The 24388-nt window shown below is 37.0% G+C and overlaps 1 protein-coding gene across 2 annotated transcripts in view; it reads left to right on the top strand.

The window, feature by feature from the left end:
- Positions 1-24388, top strand: part of LOC106145117 (uncharacterized) — a 133646-nt gene that overhangs the window by 101347 nt on the left and 7911 nt on the right. For both annotated transcript variants that reach the window (XM_078042747.1, XM_078042746.1), the window contains exon 5: positions 22207-22303. In XM_078042747.1, the coding sequence (XP_077898873.1) occupies positions 22207-22303 (97 nt within the window). The remainder of the gene's footprint in view (positions 1-22206; positions 22304-24388) is intronic.

Raw genomic sequence — 24388 nt, 5'->3', positions numbered from 1 at the left:
GAAGGGTGAAGACCAAGGGCTGATTTTTCAGTTTCCCCAAGTTTAAGAAATGGAAAGATAAACACCAACACAGGAAACCTCAGACACCACTTTAGCTAACACATCAATACATAATTTCCCTTATAGAAATTTTACCATTAAACCCTTAGGAAGAAGAACATTGTGAAAAGACAACTTCTCTAGTGTGTTATTCAACACCTTGGTGTTTCAGTGGCATAGGGTTAGAAATATTTCAAGAATCTGGTCAACTTTCACGTTTCTTTTTAAAAAAAGTATTTATTTTTTAGTTGTAGTTGGACACAATACCTTTATTTTTATGTGGTGCTGAGGATTAAACCCAGGGACTTACACATGCCAGGTGAGCACTCTACTGCTGAGCCACAACCCCTGCCCAAACTTCACATTTCTTTATCAACTCAAAAGCACTGGACAACTCAATAGTGATCTGTAATTTTGCTTGTTACTCTGGGACATGAGGATAATTAAGCTTGCTCAGATAATGTAGGGAAGAGATAAGATGAGAACAAATACCTTTCCTCTGGCCCCTTCTTCTATTGCAATCTCCTACTACTTCTCTATTCCCAGCCATAACCACCCACCTCCCACTACACATGAATTAAAGCTAACTTAGATATCTTAGAATTTCCCCCTAGGTTTTGTTGTTTATTGTTATTTTAAAAATTTTTGTTCAGTCCTGAAATCCAAAAAAAAATGTTTTTTGTCTGTCTTCTGCAACCAAACTTAGAAATCATTTAGTTTATAATCAAGACATTTTGGTATCTTATTTAAGAAAAACATCCTCATATAAACTATGAAACTATTTTCCTAATAATTCAAAGTTTTGTTTTAGATATTAATGGCTTAATTCATCTGCTTATATATAAGATGTGGTTAGGATCCAAGAAATTTTCCATGTTGATAATCATTTATATGCTTCATTTATTGATCTTCTCCTCCTTTCTCTCTTAATGTGTCACTTCTGTAATATGTCAAAATTTCAAACATATGTGGATTTGTGTCTTGGTTTTCTACTCTATTCTGGTGTTCAAGTTTTCTAGTTCTGTGCTAATATCACTCTGTCTTCATCACTTGATAATTAAATTGCTTGTAAATATTTTATGTTGTTGGATTCTGTTATTATTGGTACCATTCTGATTTTAATTTCTAAATTTTAATGATATGTATAGAAATAAGTGAGCTTTCTTTTGGTATTAAATCCTACATCTTTCTGAATTCACTTATTATTTCTAGGACTATTATTTTAGGTTCTTTAGGATTGTCTACATTGGTGATTGTTTCAGAATTGAATAAATTTTTTTTTTAAAATTTCAAGTTTATGTATCTCGTTTCTTTTTGTTTTCTTATTTCATTAGTTTTTTGAGAGAGAGAGAGAGAGAGAGAGAGAGAGAGAGAGAGAGAGAGAGAGAGAGAGATTTAATACTTATTTTTTAGTTTTTCGGTGGACACAACACCTTTATTTTATTTGTATGTGGTGCTGAGGATCGAACCCAGTGTGGCGGGCATGCCAGGCGAGCACGCTACCGCTTGAGCCACATCCCCAGCCCCTCATTAGTTCTTTTTAGTTATACATGATAGCATAATCCATTTGACATAATTGTACAAGCATGGAGTATATGTTGTCCAAATCCAGACCCCAGTACCTCTCCTTCCCTTTCCTTCTCCCCACTCCCTGCTCCATTCCCTCTACTGATCTTTCTGCCATTTACCCATCTTTATTTTTAAAATTAATTTCTTGTGGATATACACGATGATGAGATTCACTGTGACATATTCGTATATGGAATTTCAAAATAATGTTGGATACAAGTGGTAAAAGTTGACATATTTTGTCTTGTTGCCAATATCAGAGGGAAAGCATTTAATTTTTCACTCTATGATGTTAGCTGTGGGTTTTATAAATGCGCTTTATCATTAAAAGTTTCCCTCTGTTCATTCTTGGCGCCACCACTGTCATTTTGTTAAGTGTTTTCCTAGTTGCTTTGTGGATCATTTATTCCTTTCTTCCTTTCTGGCAGCTTTCCTTTTTATTTGGTAATTTTCATAATGGTATGTTTGATTCTTTCCTCTTTATGTTTTTTATGTACCTTAGGACTTTTCTTTCTGGTTACCACAAGGCTTCTATAATATTGTAGTTATAATATATATAACTACATATATTATAATATATAATATTATATATAATATAATAATATAACAGGCTATTTGAAGCTGATAACTTTACATATTGAAACTCTACACTTTGATTCCTCTTCTCATATTTTGTGCTTCTGATAATTTACATCTTTTAACTTTGTGTATCTCTTAACAAATAATGATAGCTATAGTTATTTTTTAATCAGTTTTGCCTTTAAACTTCATACTAGAGATAATAGTGGTTTATATATCTCTAATAAAATATAAGAGTATTCTGAATTTAAGTGTGTGCTTATTTTTACCAGCCAGTTTTATACTTTCATGTTTCTAATTAACATCCTTTTCTTTAAGCTTACAGATCTCCCTTTAGCAAATCTTGTAAGGCAGGTCTAGTGGTGATGAACTCCTCTAGCTTGTTTATCAAAGTCCCTATCTCTTCTCTACCTTTTCTTGTGTGTGTGTGGTGGCAGGAGTCGGGGGCAGTTTACTAGGGACTGAACCCTAGTAAATGTTAGGCAAGCACTCTACCACTGAGCTATATCCCCAGTGTGTGTGTCTGTGTGTGTGTGTGTGTGTGTATGTGTGTGTGTGTATGCACATACACAGTTTTGCTGCATCAGGTATTCTTCATTGGAATTGCTGCACATCCGTGTCTTCTTAGAACATTGAATATATCATCTCACTCTCTTTTGGCTGATAGCTTTATGGAAGTTCCTTTCTATGTAAGGATCTTCTTTTTCTCTGCTTTAAAGATTTTCTTTATTTTTGACTTCTGACAATTTGATTATAAAATGTATTGGCATATTCTTAGTTGAATTGAACCCAATTAGAGATCATTGAGTTCCGTGTACCAATATATTTATATCTTTCCTCAGATCTGGGGAATTTTCAACCATTTTTTTTCTTGAGTGATATTTATTTCTCTCTCTCTTCTCCATTTTAAGTTTTATAGTGTAAATGTTACCTCTCTTGATATCATCCAATAGATCCCATCATTCCTTTTCTTTCTTTTTTCTATTCTGATTATATATTTTTAAACAACTTACTGTCCAGTTAACATATCTTTCTTCTACTTGGTCAATTCTGCCATGAATGATCTGTGTTGCACTTTTATTTTATCCACTGATTACACAAATACAGAATTTCTGTTCCCTGCACCCCACCCTGACCTCATCAGACTCATCCAACTTTTCCCCCAGTCAAGACCAATTTAGAAAGAAATCGTGATAAAAAAATCAAATGGTATAATTTACTTTTCTCTTGTCAAGGGAGAAGAGTCCTGGAAAGCATGTGTTGGAATCATAGAAGCTGAGGTTAGACTCAGGAAATTCTGTTTGTAAATCTTATCTGCTGTTTATTAACTTTATGCTTGTGAATAACATAATTAATGCCCTACCCTTAATTTACTTCTCTTGAAATCAAGTTAGTACAGACCATTATATAAACATTATACTGTTAATTTGATTTCTTTACTACTCTGAGAAATAGAAAGTCTGGTGATCCATTTTCAAAACACAATGTTTAGCTTTAAATGTAAAATTGCTGGGGATGTAAAAAGAAAACACCCAAAGGAGAAATAGAACAATGGTTACTAGCAGTTTATACCTGAGTGTGACAAATGCACAGCTCCTCGACAAATAGGAGGTGAGAAAGAAGGGGCCCAGCCTGACCATCAGAAATAAACTAAATACTGTACTTACCCCAAGAAGACTTTACCCACCACAAGAGAACAGAGGAAGGTGGGGTAAAATGTACAACTATAGGTACATTTCTTTAAATAACCTTGTAGGAGACAGTTAACCTAGATAATATTCAGGAAGACTGCACATATCATAGTACTTACCAATGAGGAAATGGGGAAGGAACATTGTATAACTAGAGAATAAAATGCTGCTCTGGATGTGATTGCTCACCCAGACACCTGATTTTGCAAGACCATCACTAAAAGCCTCGCTTTGTGCTATACTTTGCATCTCTTAGTCCATTCTTTGGTTTTCAGAAGTTGAGCTTGTTTCCCACACTACAGTATAGTATTTGTTTCTATCTCTCCAATTATTCCAACTGAGCTCTTAATCACTCTATACCAGAGTTTTCATGGCCACCATGACAAAAAATACAGATATTGCAAAAAAATTAGTGTAAAAAACAATTAAATAAACCATCACCACCACAATAGTACTCAGAAACACCAATGAACTTTGGGGAGAGCAGGAATCTGAGTTCCACAATTCCTACATTATATTATCTACTTGCCCAGCTTCAACAAAAAGCTGTGAGTTGTGCAAAGAATTAAGAAAAAATGATACATATATAGAAAATAAAGCATTTAATAGAATGTCCCCAGGGAACCCAAGACAACAGGCTTACCTGGGGGAAAAAAACCTTTAAATTTACAATTTTAAATGTATTCAAAGAACTAGAGAAAATCATCTAAGTGACTAAAGTATGAGAATACTATCTTATGAAATAAAGAATATTAATGAAGAGATACAAATTATTTAAAATGACCACATAGAAACTGCATATTTGAAAAATGCCATAAACAAAATGGGGGGGGGATCACTATACAGCCCAACAGAAGATCCAAGGAGACAGGAGAAAGAATAAGTGGATTTAAAGAGAGATCAAATGAGCTTATCCAGTCTGTAGAATAAAAAGATAAAAGAATGAAGAAAATGCACAAAGCCTCAGAAATTTGTGGGAAACCATCAAGCCTACACATCTGTAATGAAAATTCCAGAAGGAGAAATAAATGATAAAATAGAATAGATAAAGAAATCAGTTCTGGAAAGTTCCCCAAGTTTGATGAAAATCATTGTTCTACACATTCAAGAATCTCAACAAATTCTACAAATGGTAAATTCAAAGACATTACTCCTCGACATTCTAGAGGTCAGAAGCTGAGGGATGCCCCAATTCAAGTGCTGTAGGAAAAAGACTATCAACCTGGAATTCTACATCCAGCAAAAATTAAAATAAATTGTGACTTTCTCAGATAAACAAAACAGAGAGGATTCATTGCTAGCACATATGATATACAAGTAATACTAAAAGGAATCTTTCAGCATGACATTAAAAGGCACTACAACAATTTAAATCCCCAAGAATAAATAAGGGGTACTGGTAAAAGGAAGTACATAGGTGAATATAAAGATCAAAAATATTTTTATATTAAAGTTATTTTTCCTTTATGACAATTGCATAAAATAATAATAATAAATTAGAGTAGGAATATAATGTATAAAGACATAATTTATATGACAATAATAGTACAAAACAGGGATGCAGAATGGAGCTATATGAGAACAACATGTTTTGTATACTCTTGAAATTAAGGTAGATTAATTGAACTCATTTTTTAGGGACTCTAGGGTACATGGGGTTTGCCTATCACTTGTGGGATGAGGACAACAGAAACCTTCCAAACTCTACATTTACATACCAAATCAGGTAATATCAGCAGTCCACAAATGAGTAAGTGGCAAGAGGAGAGAGAGAGAGAGAGAGAGAGAGAGAGAGAGAGAGAGAGAGAGAGAGAGAGAGACCCTTTCTGAGGAGTGAGCCACAGGAAATTACTAAAATTGAGGATGGAGCAATAGTGATAAATATCCTCCTGCAAATCAGAACCCAACCTAAGCCCAATGTAATGGTAGAGAACTTTAAAACCAGTAGTGCCTTGATAATGACCATTGCAACAATAAAACCTAAAACCATTAGCAAGTGGAATTCAGAATTTATTTAAAAAAATCACATAAAATGACAAAATAGGATTTTTTCCTGTGTTGCAAGACCAGTTCACTATCCAAAATTTAATCAATGTAATCCAACACATTAGCCACTAAAAAAGAAAATCCCAGTATTGTATCAATCAATACAGAAAAGCACTTGACAAAATTAAAACCATTCATGTTTTTTTAAACTCCCAGAAAAATAGAAATAGAAGGGTCCTTCCTCAACTTTATAAAGCACATCAATAAAAAACCTGCAGCTAACATTTATGCTTTGTAATTAAAGACTCAGTGCTTTCCCCCATAAACAGGAATAGAACTTCTGGAAGTTCTAGCCAGTGTAATAAGACAAGAAAAGGAAATTAAAGACATACTTATTGGCAAGAAAAAAATAAACCTATCCCTATTTGCAGGTGACATGATTATATACATAGAAAACTCCAAAGCATCCACACACAAAATAGACTTGAAGAGATAATGAGTTCATTGAGAGGCATAATAGAAAATGAACATGTAAGCTTCAGTTACATATCTCATACCTGCAATAAACACATAAACAAAATTTAATATCACTCACAAGCACTAAAAAATGAATACTTTATTGTGAATCTAACAAAACATGTATGCTATCCTGATGAAAAAATGAATGAAAGCATAATTAACTGAAGAGACACACTGTATCAATTGATTGGAATACTCAAGTAATAAAGACAACAATTCTTTGCAAATTCACATTCAGGTTTAATATAATTTCTTTCAAAATTCCAATAATATTATACATACAGATAAATTATTCTAAAATTTATATGCAAAAGCAATATTTTAGAATAGCCAAAGCAATTTTGAGAAACAATAATAAAGTGGCAGGAATCAGTCTAGCTTGTGCACATCTGTAATCACAGCAATTCAGGAGGCTGAGGCAGGATGATCTCAAGTTCCAGGCCTGCCTCAGCAGCTTAGTGAGCTCTTGTCTCAAAATAAAAAATAAAAAGGGCTAGGGATGTTGCTTAGTGGTAAAGCATCCCTAGGTTCAATACCCAGTACCAAGAAAAGGAAAAAAGATAAAAAAATAAGGAATGAGCCTATCAGATTTCAGGACATTAATAACTATAGTAATCAAGATTATGAATTTTACTCAGCAATAAAAGAGAATAAAATCATGGTATTTGCAGGTAAATGGATGGTGCTGGAGAAGATAATTCTAAGTGAAGTTAGCCAATCCCAAAAAACAAATGTTTTCTCTGATATAAGGAGGCTGACTCATAGTGGGGTGGGGAGGAGGAACGTGGGACGAATAGATGAATTCTAGATAGGGAAGAGGGGAGGGTGGGAAAGGGAGGAGGCAGGGGATTAGCAAGGATGGTGGAATGTGATAGACATCATTATCCAAAGTACATGTATGAAGACACAAATTGGGTGTCAACCTATTTTATATACAAACAGATATATGAAAAATTGTGGTATATACGTGTAATAAGAATTATAATGCAAAAAGTGCATATATAAAGACATGAATTGGCATGAAAATACTTTATACAAAGATATGAAAAATTGTACTCTATATGTGTGATAAGAATTGTAATACATTCCACTGCCGTGTGTTTAAAAAAATAAAATCAATAAAAAAATTCTGTAAGGAAAAAAAATAACCTCAACCTAAGTCTCATAGCTTGGATAAAAATTAACCCAGAATGGATCATGGACTAAACATTAGAAAAATATGAAACATTCAGAAAACACATAGAAAAACTTCAGTGCCTAAGGATAATCAGAGTTTTTAGACCTGAACCAAAAAGCAAGATTCATAAAAAGAAAAATCAATAAATTGGACTTCATAAAAGTGAATTTTAAAAAATTTATAATATATTGGGGATTTAAACCGGGAGCACTTTATCACTGAATTACATTCCTAATCCTTTTTATTCTTTAATTTTGAGACAGAATTTCCCTAAGCTGGGGAAAGCAGCCTTCAATTTGTGATCTTCCTGCCTCAGCTTCCCAAGCCACTGGAATTACAGGCATGTGGATAAAATTTTTTGTTATTTTAACGTGGTGCTGGGGATTGAACCCAGGGCCTTGCACATGCTAAGTAAGCACTCTACCACTAAGCCACATCCCCAGCCCCAACCAATTGTATTTTGAGGCTCACTTCTTTTCTTTACAGCCAAATGCCACCGATGGGTTAAGTATTCACTTTTTCCCCCCCAAAACTAGACAAAAATTAAATTAAAGCAAACAAATAGGAAGAAGCCAAAATTGAGGTCATAGAAAATGAGGAAACAATAAGAATGCACAGCATTTTGAAATAAAACAAATATTAAAACCTTGAAGAAAGCTTATTTTTTAAAACAAGGCATAAAAATATTAAGAGAAAAAAAACAGAACTAAAGTATAATCGTTTTTGTTTTCTTATTTTTGTCTTTGTTTTTGTTTTCTGATAATTAAAAGTGCTAACCTGTTGTCTTTGTAAATAATGAGGATTGTTGTGAGGTTTTCAGTCAAATTGTGAAAAGAAAAATATAATCCACCTGTTCTAGAAGTGAGACATTGAACAACCCATCACACAGCATTCAGTCTCACCAAGTTAGTGTCCATTGTTTAGGTAGAGAGCCCTCTAGGGTCCAGCTGCAGAATAACATGACTTGCCGTTTGGCTGAAGTGAATCAAGGGAGAAATAAAAGGGTGATCTTGAGACTCCAGCTTCTAGCCACAAGAGGCTAGAATATGAATTTAAAGATTGTTTATCCATTTCTTGACCCTTTCTCTTGCCATTAATAGTGGCCAACGTGTCACATAACTGCAGAAGAAATCAGAGTGCTCACTCTTAGAGTTTTGCAACAGGGCAGCCCTAGCAGAGGCACAGATGGACTGAGCAAAGATTTTATTAAAGTCAGCTCAAATTAATCTAAGATTACTGATCTAAGATTCCTGATCTAGGATTGCCGAAGTTGTCTTGAATCTTGTATAAAAGGAGTAGAGATATTAAAAAAAGAAAAAAATAGAATTATCATGTGATCAAGCAATCCCACTTCTGAAGGTAGTATTCCAAAAATCCTTGCTCAGACCAATGTTATGGAAATTTTACCCTATATTTTCTTGCAGAAATTTTAAATTTTCAGTTCTTACATTTAAATGTTTAATCCATATTGGATTGATTTTTGTGCAGGATGTAAGATAAGGGTCTAAATTTCAATCTTCTCCATGTGGATAATCAGTTTTCTCAACAGCCATTATCAAGTAAACCTGTCATTTCCAGTTGTTTTGGCAATTTTGTTAAAAGTATTGACCATAAATGTACAGGTTTATTACTGGACTTTCTATCCTGTTTCATTGGTTGGTGAGTCTGTTTTTATGCCCACACCATGCTGTTTTGATTAGGATCACTTTAGGATATTTTGAAGTCAGATTGTGTAATGTCTTCAGTTTTGTTCTTTTACTCAAGATTGCTTCGGCTAGTGGAGATCTTTGGTGGTTTCATATGAATTTAAAGGTTGTTTATCCATTTCTGTGAAAAATGACTTTAGAATGTTGATAGAGATTGCCTTTTGGATCACCAAATCAGTAAATTAATTTTAATAATCAATTGTTCTGATCCATAAACACAGGACACTTTCCTTTATTTGCAGTTTCTTCAATTTCTTTCATCAATGTTTTATGATTTTCATTATACAAGTCATTCACCGACTTAACTAAATGTTTACCTAAGACTTTATTTTATTTTTTGTTGCTATCATGAGTGGAATTGTTTTCTTTTTTAAAACTCGATGTACAAAAGTTATACATATCTCTGGGGTGATGTTTTGATACATGTGTACATTATGTAATGTTCAAATCAGGGTAAGTATATCTGTCTCCTCAAGTATTTATCATTTCTTTGTAGTACAAACAATCAATATCCTTTCTTCTAGCTATTTTGAAATATACAGTACATTATTGTTGTCTATAGGCACACTACCCTGCAATAGAAGAGCAGAAACTTCTTTTATTTAACTGTAACTTAGTATTCATTAACCAAATTTCCCCTTCTTCCCCCTCAACACATCCATTCTCCCCAGCCTCTGGTAACCACTAGTATACTATCAACTAATATGAGATCAACTTGTTTTTATTACACATATGAGTGAGATCATGTAGTATTTTTCTTTCTGTGCCTGGCTTATTACACATCATTTAATGTCTTCCAGTTACATTCATGTTGCCATAATTTCATCCCATTTATAATTTGATATTATTTAATTGTGAACATATGCTACTTTTTCTTTAAGTATTAATCATTTGATAGGCACTAGGGTTATTACCATTTCTTGGCTATTGCAAATTGTACTGTAAAAAACATATAAGTGCAGATGTCTCTTCAACATACCGATCAATTCCTTTGGATATATATATCCAGTAGTACAATTGGTGAATCATATGGTAGTTCTATTTTTAGTTTTTGAGAAACCTCTGCACTAGTTTCCTTAATGTTTATACTAATGTACATTCCTGCCAACTATGCAAAAACTATAACTATCTACACATCCTTCCCAGAACTTGTTTTATAAAAAACAAGTTATTATAAAATAGCCAGTCTGGAATCTTATCCTTCAAAATACTTGCCAGTTACAATGTCTTGAAGCATTTCCCTTATGTTTTGTTCTAGTAAGTTTCATATCTTACATTTCAGTCCTTAATCCATTTTTAGTTTATTTTTTCCCAAATGGTGTGAGAGAGAGATGTCTGCATGTGGATAATCAGTTCCTAACTCCATTTATTGAAAAGACTATTCTTTCCTCGATGTGCATTCTTAGCAGCTTTGTCAAAAATCAGTTGACTATACATGGCTGGGTTTACCTCTAGGCTCTCGAGATTCTGTTCCGTTAGTATGTCAGGTTTCATGTTAATATCATGTTTTTTTAAAAAAATTACTTTAGTTTTGTTGTATATTTTGAACCAGGCAGTGTAATGCCTCTTACTTTGATTTTTTTGCTCAGGATTGCTGTGGCTATCCAGATTTTTGTGGTTCCATTTGAATTTTAGTAGCTTTTTTTCTAGTTCTATGAAGAACTTAATTGGTATTTTGGTAGAGGTTGCACTGAATCTTTAAAATGCTTTGGGGTATTTGGACATTTTGACAATATTGATTTTTTGAATCCATGAACGATGGGATGTCTTTCCATTTGTGTGTGTGTGTGTGTGCACACACACACACATCTTTCATGTTTTTCATTACTGTTTTATAGTTTTATTGTAGAGATATTTACTTCTGTGCTTAAATTTATTCCTGAGCATTCTATGGGTAGAATATTTTCTCAAATACAAGAGTAGGAAGTAGAATAAAATTTTAAGCTCAATTTTGTTCTTTGAGTTATCTGTTTTGTAAGTTGTCATTTATTCCTCCCTCTTCCTCCTCCTCTTCCTCCTCCTCCTCCTCCTCCATCTTCTTCTTCTTCTTCTTCTTCTTCTTTTTATCTTGGTCTTCCCTCTTTGTGGTGTAGTGATCCTGATTGCCTATTCATATTTAACACTGAAGCTAAAATTTATAGATAGTACTTGTTGATTTGAGGGCTCTACTTTAGGATTGTGGCTTGTTACTCTTTTGTATTTGCTCATTTGCTGAAATAAGGATACAATGGCTCAAACAGGTGGAAACTTATTTCTCTTGCACATAACACTGTAGAACAGGAGAGCTGCCCATAAAGTAAACAGCTCTGCACTTTAGAGTCAATAGGGACCTAACTAGTTTACAAGTTTGATGTTAAAATCTCAGCCCACAGGAAAGGAGACAGAAAACAGAGAGGACAAGCAGCTCCTTTTAGAATTCATATCAACTTCTAATTATTTGCCATCAGCTAGATGTTAGCCCTTGTGGCCATACCAAGCCGCAGAACAGTAGGACATGAAGACTCTTCTTTGGTGTGTGTGGACTTGATCCCCTACTCTGCTAGCATTACTTGTTGTTGTTTGTTTTAGTTTTTGCTTTTGTATGTTTGTTTTTTGTCTCTTGGGAAGAGGAGGAGATAGAGAGGTCAATTATATTCTTCATTTCAAACTAGAAACTTGATCATTATGTTTCTACATTCCTAGACAGTATGTCTTATTGACAGGAAATCGGGCTCTTTACTAAAAATCTTGACAAGATCAATTTTACACAGGAAAAGTTTATTTGGTACTCATGGCTTCAGAGGTCTTAGTCCATAGATGGCTGGCTCCGTTCCTGGGCCAAGATGAGCAGAAGATCATGGTGGAAGGATATGGCAATAGAAAGCAGCTCAGGACAGGATAATCAGAGAGAGGAGGGGGCAGGGTGCTCCCCTCAATAAGGACAACTATATACCCCAAAGGAACCCCCCTGGGGACCCACCTCCTCCATCCACACCTTACCTGTCTATAGTTGTCACCCAGTTAATCCCTATCAGGGAGTTAATACACTGATTAGGTCAAAACTTTCAGAACCCAATCATTTCACCTCTAAACTTTCTTGTATTTTCTCAAGTGAGTTTTTGAGGGATACCTCATATTTAAACCATAACACCCATCAAGACTTGTTTCATGAAATAAGCTAAAAGAGGGAGTTACCTTATGTATGAATAGCTTAACAGTATGGGGTAATCCCCTGGGGGAAAAAAGCATTGGAAGGAATTGAGTGGGGTCCAGGGGATCTAGTACTAAAACCCTATTTAAAGAATGTTCACAAATTTAGCTCAATACTCCAGGAAGTACAGGATCAGTCGCCCCAGAAAATGTCCTCTGGGTATGATCAGAAGCAAGTCCCAGCACTGAAATCTATGCTAGATTAGCCAGGACATGAGTCTGCCCAAGAAAAGGGCAATTTTGCCAGATTTGAGCTTCACGATGTCATATTCTTCTCCCAAATGGTGACTTCATTTTTCTGGTGCTCTTAAATGTTACCTGCAACTCATTAGGATCAATGCCCTGCCTGTGCTTTGAGATCTCAGATGCCCAATCACTTTTATGCCACCCAAGAATGCCTCCTAGCAGCATTGAAGGACACCCTCAGGCTCTCAGATAACCCCCTAGCAAGATGAAGGGAAAGTTCCCATACATGCACCTGTGGCCACACTGATTCTAAGACTAAAGAAAATAAATACAGTTCCCATGTGGGTTTTTGGTGAAAGTACATGGTAATTGGATTTGAATCCAAATATTCTGACTCCAGAGTCTATACTCTTAATGTCTTTTGGATAGTAATCCTTCTCATCTAGGAAGGTTTGTCCACTCATTAAAATCTTACACCTGTAATCCCAGTGGCTCAGGAGGCTGAGGCAGGAATATTGTAAGTTCAAAGCCAGCCTCAGCAACATAGTGAAGTCCTAAGCAATTTAGCTTAGGATCTCAGAATAAAAAATAAAACAGATTGGGGGTGGGGCTCAGTTGTTAAGCACTCCTGGGTTTAATCCCTGGTACCATCCCCCAAAAGTCTTATTTCATATTCTTCAAATAATTTTCCAAGTTTCCCCATAGATAAGTTTTTTTTCTTTCTTTTTAATTCAGAGGTCTTACTGATACCTACTAGGCTCTACTAATTTATATTTATTTATTTCATAAAGTGTCACCAAGGAACACGGAATAATTTTTCACTTCAATATCTAGCTGGCTATTAGTATAATGAAAACTATTCTTTATACTTACTTGGTATCTTGTTCTAGGTATTTGTTTTATATTCTTTTATTAGTTCTAATAATCTTTGATTGAGTTCTTTGAACTCTCTAGAATATCATCATGTTCTTTCAAATTATGGCCATTCTGTTATTTGTTTCCCTAATCTTAAGTACTTTTTTTTCTTTCCTATTGCATCAATGGAACTCTCCTAAAGAATGTAAAATGATGACAAGAATAATGGTAACTTCTTTCCAGTTTCTGATTTTTAAAGTAATGGTGTTGGTCAATGTAACATTTGCAGTTCTTATATATATTCTTTGTCAAATCAAAGGAGTTTTCCTTTATTTTCCTTCCCTTAGAGGTTTTTTGAAGATGAATATAAATTTCAAAAAGTTCATTTTTGGTGTCTAGTGACAAAATCATATATTTTGTCTTTTCTTTATAATTTAATACATCATTTTAGCAGAGTTCTTGATATTGCTCCTTGTAGGCCTCTCTGTTCCCATAAGCTTGTGGTAAGTGTGACTTGCAGTTTCTTTTGGCAGCAAACCAGAGTGCTGGAAAGGTAGAGAAGGATTGTCTTTTTGCCTCTATCGACAGGCTTAATGTGAGATCCCAGAAGTCTGTGTTCTATTCTCCCCTGCCATAGCCTTATCATTCCTTATCTGCCTTGGAATCACTGGGACTTCTATCTCCGAGTCCTTTATCTCCTGTTTACAGTTATTACAAGCAGCACAGGTCTCCATTCCATCTCTCAGTCTTTCATGTGGAAGTTCTCTACATCTCCTTTCAGGGCCACATCAGTGATCCCTCCTATGTTATTTGGTGAAAGTACATGGTAATTGGATTTGAACCCAAATATCCTGACTCCAGAGCCTGTATTCTTATTAATTTCTTTTGGATAGTGGCTTCCAATAGTAAGCCTTCTCATCTAGGCAACAAAGGTTTCCTGTGTTATTCAGCTTTTCATCACTGTGACCAAAATACTTGACAAGAACAATTTAGAGGAGAAAAAGTTTATTTGGGCTCACGTTTCAGAGGTTTCCATCTATGGTCACCAACTCCATTGCTCTGGACCCAGGGCAAGGGAGAGCATCATGGCAGAAAGGTAGGATGGAGAAAAGCTGCTGCTCAGTTCTGGTGTTCAAGAAAGCTGCTCAGCTCATGGCATCGGGGAAGCAGAAGAAGAGGCAGGAAGGGGCCATAAGAGGAAAGTTTCTGGGACACACCCACAGCGATCCAACTCTTCCAGCCATGCTCCACCTGCCTACAGTTACCACCCACTCAGTCCCTTCAAACTGGGATGGACTGATTAGGTTACAACTCCCACATTCAATCATTTCACCGTGAACATTCCTGTATTGACACAGGGACTTTTGGAGGATACCTCCCCAACCCTGAAATTCCACCATTATGCCCCCTGGACTCATGGATTATCATCTGCCAAACCCCAAATATTATTAATCTTTTCTCCAAACGTTCTTATGACTTCCTTATTCTAAATGAAACATGTGTCCCTTCTGAGCACACTATTTCCCTGCAGCTCTCAAAAGGGCATAATTCCCCCACATCCCTTATGCTAGTTACTCTGGAAGTGAATTAGGTGTCCTTATTCCTTACTGATATTCATAAATGTATCCTCCCCCTTCCAAAAAACAACCACCTCTGAATGTCTTCACCAATTTCTGCCAAATACAATTTCTGCTTGTGATAAATTATGTATTTATCTTCCATATATTTACCATAGTTTCTCAAAGGTTTAGGTCTTAGGTCATAGTCATGATTCTTTAATATCACCACTCCTGGTAAGTCAAAAAATTGTGTCAATATATTCCACCTTATCCCTTTGAATAAATAACCACACTCCTAATAAAGCCTCTTCCTTTTACTTATGAATTAGTATCTCTATTTCTTGCCTACCAAAGACAAACAAATTATGATAGTAATTTTCCCTGGGCATCAACAATTTTTCTTCCCTGATGCATCTATCTCATCAGAATTCAAACATGCTGTTAATTCTTTTTATCTTAGGTGAAAAAATTGTTAAATAATTAAAGAAACAAATTGATCAAATTATGTTATATGCATATATGAATATGCCACAATGAAACCCACTCTCCTGTATAGTTAATATGCACCAATAAAAGTTAAAAAGAAAAGATAATTCTAATTATAGATAAGATACTCTTAAAAATAGCAATAAATAAATAAATAAATGAGGAACACTATCCAACTCACTACTGAGTAATTATAGCCACTCAAAGATAATATAAGAAAGGGTAATCATACAGATGAATACAAAGGCAAAATTTGCAAACTAAATCTTGGCACTTTTGGAATTCAGCAATGTATAAAATGATACTGTTGGAATTATCTCAAAAATACAAAGTTTCCTTAAGATTATAAACTTTATATAACTGCAATGCAATTCTAATCAAAATCACAACAGATTTTATTTGTGGAACTTGGCGAGCTAACTCTAATATTTACATAGAAAGTCAAAAGTCCAAGAAAAGAAGACACCTTTAAAGGATAAATCGTATTAATATGTCTCATGAAATAGTAATCTATGTTGATTATAAAGCTACAGTAATTAAGTCAGTGCAGTACAACATAAGACGATCATATGAGTGAAATAATATAGTCCCATTTGTATATGGCAGCTTGATTTATGTCAGCATTATAGATCAGTGAAGGAAGATGGACTTTTCAATGAAAAGTGTTGTGATAATATCTGGATGTTAAAAATAAAATCAGACCTATCTTTAATGTCACATTTAAAAATCCATCTAAAATTATTATATAGGAAATGGAGAAGACAAATTTTTTAGGGACAGGAGAAAGCTACCTGATAGTTGATTTCTGTAAGGAATGTGGTTTCAGGTTAAAGATCATTGTCTTAGATTACCTGGAAATGAGAGCAAGGCCTCAGGCTAGAGACACATTCAGGTAGGGCACTCAGGAAAGAAAATACAACTGTGGAAACTCAGATGCAGGAAAACAAAACTCAAGAGAAAATGATAACTATAATGGTGGCCCATGGTTTTCAAAGGGGCAAATATTTGAGCACATTCAGGCTTAGATAGCGATACTGTTCTCTATGCAACTAGGTTTCAAGTATTCATAGGGAAGGTTTAGTTTCTCATTCCGGCCACAATTTCCCTTTCCAGTTTATCCAGATCTGTTTGGAATTGTCTTAGCACCGCCTTGGGCTCAGGGCTTGAGAAATAGTCTTCTCTGTGATGTCCTGGGGGCAACTGTAGCAGAAAGAATGGATGCATTAGCTCCTAGTTCCAATAAAGAGGGACCCAGAGTCCAGCCCCTCACTGCAATGCTTTTCTTCAGTTTTCCATACCCCTGGAGTTCCAAAGAGCCCTTCTCACCATGTCTGGCTGCCATCAGCACAGTTGGCGCAGAAAAAAGCATCTGAAGACAGGACTGCTGGACATTGGGTAGTGACCCCATCACTGTGGCCATTGTTACATCTTCCTTGGTAGTGGGTGGGGGCATCCACATTGAGCATGGGCCATTAGGAACCCAGTAAAACCAGTCCAGCTTGAGGGGTGGCGGGGAGAGAAGAATCTGGAGTCACTCAAGGACTCTGAACTTCAGGACCCCAAGCTCCAGTTTTCCCCTTCAAGCATCCCGCTAGTCTAGGCACTTGGTTGCACCCACCTAGACCTCAGGGACCATTGCTATCAGTGGTCCCTACCTAACTATTATTGATGGCTGCGTGTTGGGCAGTGCGTGTGAAGATGCACATGGTAAGGAAATGACAGGGTTGAAGCCAAGACTGAAAAGAGGCAGGGAAACCTAGGAGAAGAAAAAACAATTTTTAGAAACATTACCCAGAGGGGATAAAGAAATACAGACTTAGTTATTAGTATGTGTTCATGCATTCATTTATGCATTAATTCAAAAACCCTGGAACTCTATGGACCAGGCACTGTCAAGCCATTGGGACTACACTGGTAGGTACAACACATCAATATCCCTGTCCTCTTACAGCTTAGATTCTAAAATGGAAGGAAAATAAAATAACAAAATTATGTTAGATAGTGGTAAGATTAGAAATAAAATAGGGAAAGGGTACATGAAAACTCAGGAAAGGTTTTTCATAATTTGGTTAATATATATATCATGGAAAGACTATCTGAAGATCACCTGTGACGTAGGGAGTGCTGTGGTCCAGAGCACAGGTTGTGGCATAAGCCCTGGGTCCCAGTCCTGGCTCTGCTGCTGACCAGTTGCATCAGTTGGACCAATTGATTACCTTCCTTGAACCTTAATATTTTTCTCTGAATATGGCAATAATAATAATCAACTACAATAATAATAACAATAATTACCTTATTAGTGAGATGATTACATAAATCCCCTCAGTACATGGTAGCTATTGCTCTTATGGTAAGATTTGGAGAGTAAGGAGGTAGAAGAGGTCCTTGGTCAAATATCTCCTTTTATAAAAATGGTTAAAAGTCAGTAGGATGAAGACAGATAAATCTTAGGAAAATGGGCAAATACTTGAAAAGGCCTTTCACAGAAAAGAATATCCATATAGTTACTAATTCTATGTAAAGATACTCAGCTCCACTGGTCATTGGGGTAATACAACTTAAATATACCCACTAATATGGCTAAAGAGGAAATAACAGAATTCTCTGTGGTACACTTAAGAGAAAATGAAATGGTTATAACTTGTCCTATGCTAGAAGGAATCAATATTGGTACAATTGCTTTCCCAAACTGTCATAAACTATTTAAAACAATTTCATTTTGTTGATATAAATTTCCAGTTTTCCCAGCACCATTTGTTGAAGAGGCTATCTTTTCTCCAATATATGTCTTTGGTACCTTTGTTTAATATAAGATGACTATATTTATGTGGGTTTGTCTCTGTGTCCTCTATTCTGTACCATTGGTCTACAAGTCTATTTTGGTGCTAATACTATGCCATTTGTTACTAGTTTAAGGTCTGGTAGAGTGATGCCACCTGCTTCACTCTTTTTTTTTAAAGAGAGAGAGAGAGAGAGAGAGAGAGAGAGAGGGAGAGGGAGAGGGAGGGAGAGAGAGAGAGAGAGAGAGAGAGAGAGAGAGAGAGAGAGAGAGAGAGAAGAGAAAGAATTTTAATATTTACTTTTTTTAGTTTTCGGCGGACACAACATCTTTGTTTGTATGTGGTGCTGAGGATCGAACCCGGGCCGCACGCATGCCAGGCGAGCATGCTACCGCTTGAGCCACATCCCCAGCCCCCACTCTTCTTGCTAAGGATTGCTTTAGCTATTTTGGTCTGTTTATTTTTCCAGATGAATTTCATGACTGCTATTTCTTACCATGCACAAAACTCAACTCAAAGTGGATCAAGGACCTAGGGATTAAACCAGAGACCCTTCACCTAATAGAAGAAAAAGTAGGCTCAAATCTCCATCATGTCAGATTAGGTCCCAAATTCCTTAATAAGACTCCTATAGCACAAGAATTAAAATCAAGAATCAATAAATGGGATGGATTCAAACTAAAAAGCTTCTTCTCAGCAAAAGAAACAATAGGTGAAGTGAATACAGAGCCTACAGAATGTGAGCAAATTTTTACCCCTCACACATCAGATAGAGCACTAATCTCTAGGATATATAAAGCACTCAAAAACTTTAACACACACACAAAAAACAACAACAACAACAACAAAAAACACAAATAAGCCAATCAATAAATGGGCCAAAAAACTGAACAGACACTTCTCAGAAGGTGATATACAATCAATGAACAAATATATGAAAAAATATTCAACACCTCTAGCAATTAGAGAAATGCAAATCAAAACTACTGTAAGAGTTTATCCCATTCCATTCAGAATGGCAGCTACTAAGAATACAAACAACAATAAGTGTTGGTGAGGATGTGGGGAAAAGTCCCACTCATACATTGCTGGTGGGACTGCAAATTGGTGCAGCCAATATGGAAAACAGAATGGAGATTCCTTGGAAATCTTGGAATGGAAACACCATTTGACCCAGTTATCCCTCTCCTAGGACTATACCCAAAGGACTTAAAAACAGCATACTACAGGGACATAGCCACATCAATAGCAGCACAATTCACATTAGCTAAACTGTGGATCCAACCTAGACGTGCTTCAGTAGATGAATGAGTAAAGAAAATGTGATATATATCCACAATAGACTCTTACTCGGCAATAAAATAGAATAAAATCATGGCATTTGCAGGTAAATGGATGGAGTTGGAGAATATAAAGCTAAGTGAAGTAAGCCAATCCCAAATCAAATGCCAAATGTTATAAGGATATAAGGATGCTGATTCATAATGGGGCTGGGGGAGAGCATGGAAGGAACAGACAAACTTTAGATAGAGCAAAGGGGAGGGAGGGGAAGGCAGAGGGTGTGAGGGTAGAAAAGACGGTGGAATGAGATTGACATCGTGACCCTAAGTACATGTATGAAAACATGATCCGTGTGACTCTACTTTGTGTTCAACCTGAGACATGAAAAATTGTACTCTATTTATGTAATATGAAATGAATTGAATTCTGCTGTCATATATAGCATATTAGAATAAATAAAATAAAAGAAACTATTTCAAACAAAACATGCATGTACTCTATGATTCATTAATCTCTCTCTTAGATATGTACAAAGAAAAAACCTACTCAAAAGTGTTCACAGCAGCATTAAGATTAATAGCTACAAACTGGAAACAACAACCATAATTTCTATCAATAGCACAAATGAAAAATAAGTTGTACCATATTCACATAATAGAATATTATACAGGCGTGACAGAGAAAGAAGTCCATGCTATATGCAACAGCATGTGTAATTCTCACATTATTCAGAGAATGAAATAAGTGAGTTCAAGCTCATATTTCAATTTATATGAAGTTACAAAGGAATCAAACTAACCTGCATTGAGAAAAGTGAGGATGGTAATTGCCTCTGGATGGGTATGACAGGAGATTTTGAGAGAGCTGGTGAAGTTCTGACTCTTGATCCAAGTGGTGATGATCCCCCTGGGCCACCTTAGTAAAAGTCCTTAAGTTGTATACCTATGACTTAGATCTTTTTTTTCCTCTTGGTTTATTTGATTTCAATAAAATTCACATCCCCCTAAACAAACACAGAAGCATGCTTTCTTATTTCCAGGCAGTTCTTATAGATGACTGAATAATAATGCTAGGAAAAGAGAAGTTATTGTCTCATTTCAGACACAGGAAGTAGCTCAAATGTCAGCTATCTCACTCCACTCAATTTACAGGTGAATATTTGAAATATAGTTTCATTATTTATTTTAGTTTAGTTTTTAAGAACTGGGGATTGAACTAAGGGGCACTTTACCACTGAGCTCTGTCCTCAGCCCTTTTTCTTTTTTGAGACAGGGTCTTACTAAGTTTCTGAGGCTAGCCTCAAACTTGTCATTCTCCTGCCTCAGCCTCCTAAATTGCTGGGATTACAGCCATGTGACACCATGCCCAGCTATTTTCATTACCTTTCAGGTATGATGAGGCCAACAGACAAGAGATTAATGCCATTGAAAAGATGGTTTATTATACTTATAGGTTCCAAATGAAAGGTACTTGCTATACCTTAGGGGGCCACACAAGGAAGCACAAGAGCCTACCAGGGAACAGAGGGAGTAGAGGGCAACTGGAGCAAGAGCCTCTATTATGGTTTTCACAATAAGGAATGGGTAAGATAGAATAGGCAGGCTTAGGACTGGCTGTTTTGGATAATTCTGTCACATTTGAGGTACCATCCCACCTGTCTAACAATGCCTCTGGAATTCAGGCCTGGAGTGTGAGAGCTCCCTAGAGGAAGTAGTTAGGAGTGTGGGCTCTCAGATGGTTGGTTAGCACAGGAAAGACATGCACACAGGAAGTTAGCTAGCCCTGGGAAAGGCAGTACCTTCAGGGTCAGAAAATCCCCAAGATGTCAAAGCATCAAAATTACAGAATAAAAAGATAAAATTAGTATGGTGAGTCAGGGTCAAAAAACTTAGTGATCAGCCCAAAGTCATCTACTATCTGTCAGAGCCTGGATTCTCCTGTTCCATGCTGACCATATTGGGGAGGTATTTTTTGGTGGCGTGGAGCCTATGATGAAACAACTCACAATATGCAGTTGACACATTTCTGCATTGTCACACATTTCATTTGCATCACAAAAGTTCGGTCAGGTAAGTGGTGAGGAGGGAATGAAAACAGTATGTGCATTTTAGAGATAAATAAACCAAAAGTCAAAGAAAAAAAAGAATAAATAAATTGTTCAAGGTTGCATAACTAGGAAGAGGAAGAGACCGAAATTAGTACTTTAAAATTTGTTTAGCACATAACCTTTAACTGATGAGATAAAGAGAACACTGAAAGATAAGGGGGAACAATGGGTGAATCAGAAGTTAAAAAATATATCTAAGTGTGTATTGTAAACCCTCTATATTTCATGGAAAGAAGAGAGCTATGGAAGGGAAGAAAGATCCCGATCCAAGAGGGGTGGACAAATTGGCCAAAGAAACCTGAGTCCCAAGGATAAGGCACTGAGTCAGGTTTGAGCCAAAGCATGCATGGTACTGAGGCTGCATCTGGAGATGCCCTTGCACTCTGGCCTGGGCCTCTCTGCATGGTGGATAGTCACAGACAGGAAGAGAAGAGAGGGGAAGCCAGAGGGGGTCCTTATAAGCTTTGGTGTGAAAATTTTCCTGTTTATATCTTCAGGCAGGAAAACAGGGGACCATGAAGATAGAAGGTGAGACCCAGCATGAACTGGACAGAATCCTTCACTGGCTTTGGCCTGGTTGGGTCCCAGGACATGGTAGGTTATGGGCATCTGTGACTGCGATGGGGATAGGAGTAGGCTTGATGGTCAGGGTTTCTGAGGAGACAATCCTTGGGATCTAGAAGTGTTCTGAGCCTTAGGGGGTTATGAATGGAATTCAGATGCTTTCAGGTGTGGTGGGAGTGGTGTCAGGAGAGGTTGGGGTTCTGTCTCAGAGGAGCAGAGCTGGGAAGAGGTTCTGGCAGAGTCTCCAAAGAGCTCCTGTCTCTGAGATGGATCTTACCTCTGTCCTGGGCATGGCACAGCCCCACCTCCGTGATCTCCCAACACCAGGCCTGCAGCTCAGGATCCCCCCTCACAACATCATTCCTCTGGTAGAAGAGGTGGACGATCCCCTCCACACACCTACTCAGAGAAGGGAGCTGAAATCTATGATCCCAGAAGACTCCAGCCTCTGACCTCTACTATTCTAATCATGCCACTAAACTTGGGTCAAGTCCTAGTAGACTTGCCTTTTGGAACATTCCCCAGGTTTATGACACAATTGTGTAAAGGAAGTTGTAAGTCAAGAGTTCCAGGAATTCCCTACACTGCACATGGTTGCCAGACACTCTTCTTAACATAATCCCCCATACCACCAGATCCTATGGTTTACTCACTCACAGCTCTCCTCACCTCCATTTCCTGCCTCTCTCCTACCCTCTTTGCTTTTGCCCCATGCTGATCTCAAGCCAGAGCCCCACCCTCCTCCTCCCACTCCCACTCCCCATTTCTTAGCTGCTTCTCACCCACCGGCCAAGGCATCATGAGCATAGAGAGCACTTGGGATTCCCAGAAGACCCTGGTCAGCCAGGTCATCAGGAGGACAGAGGGAGCAATAGGTCAGCTGAGTCATTGCCCGACGGGCCAAATCTAGATGACCACCTCCACCTGTGCTCACTGCCTAGGATGAGGAAGTTAACAGGGCTTGAAGAGCAGAATAATTGCCTTTTATACAGGGATTCAGAAATGGGTTGTTCAGATTTAAAGTCATCTATGTGATGGAACAGGGCTCATGAATTTAAGGATCAGGCCATTCACGCAGATTGGTCTGGGGTCTTGAGGATGTCAAGAAGTCATAGAGAGGTGGATGATAAGGCAGACCCATGTTCAAGTTCCTCTTTACCTTTGCAAATATTCCTTCATCTGAGTTAAACTGGATCCGGCCCCGGGTGTTGATTTCCATAGTGTTGTGGACATGGGGCGCCAGGAGCTGAGGTGCAAGGAGATTGGAAGGGTGGTTAATGGAGGCCATGCTTGGGTCCTTTCTTGTGGGGGGCTGGAACACAGCATGGTGTCCTGCTCTCCTCTTGATGCTTTTGTCCCTGCTGCTACTTTGACAGTCTGGTCTCCTGATTCTTTAACCACTCACTTCCATATCCTCCAACTTCCATGACAGTTGAGCTTTGGAGCCACACCAAGTGGGGTTTGAGTGCACATTTCACTACTCACCTTGATACCTGAGCAACATAATGAACCCTCTAAGTGTCAGTCTCCTCATCAGTTACCAGGGGCATGATGGGGTGTCTTATCTCAGGTGCTGCAGTACTGCTTCTGAGAGTGACTGAGCAGCAGGTTTGGAACACTACCTGGCACACAGAAGTTCTTGAGATCTTTGCCTTTATTATATTCACCTTGAACACAGTTGTATTTTAAAGAATCTGCCCCTTAACTTTTGATATAATGTGTTCTTTCTCTATATTTCACATCATCATAACTTAAACAAGCCTGTGCTTATTTCAAAACCACACATCTAACTACTCAACATTTTCCTTTTTTATTTTTAGGTCTTAATCAGGATTAAAGATGTCACATCAAGCTACCTGTTTAAGCCATTCCTAATTAGGCCCTATATGTCCCCTAATGAAGGCCAATTATCATTGACACATGCTTATTTTTATGCTAAGTGGGGGTTTCCCCATTATAACCTGATTGATATACAAGATTCACATACTTTTTCGCATTTTAATTGTTTGATACTGGGCCAAGGGCAAGATTGAGGTGATACTTCTGGTTTTAAGGCATTAAGGCCCCTCAATACTGGTCTTTTCAGAAAATTCATGGAAGGATATTGGCATCACA

Source organism: Ictidomys tridecemlineatus, chromosome 3 (assembly GCF_052094955.1).
Source record: "Ictidomys tridecemlineatus isolate mIctTri1 chromosome 3, mIctTri1.hap1, whole genome shotgun sequence".
NCBI classification, from domain to species: Eukaryota; Metazoa; Chordata; class Mammalia; order Rodentia; family Sciuridae; genus Ictidomys; species Ictidomys tridecemlineatus.
The sequence above is the reverse complement of the archived record's forward strand: the minus strand, read 5'-3'. Positions and strand labels throughout refer to the sequence as shown.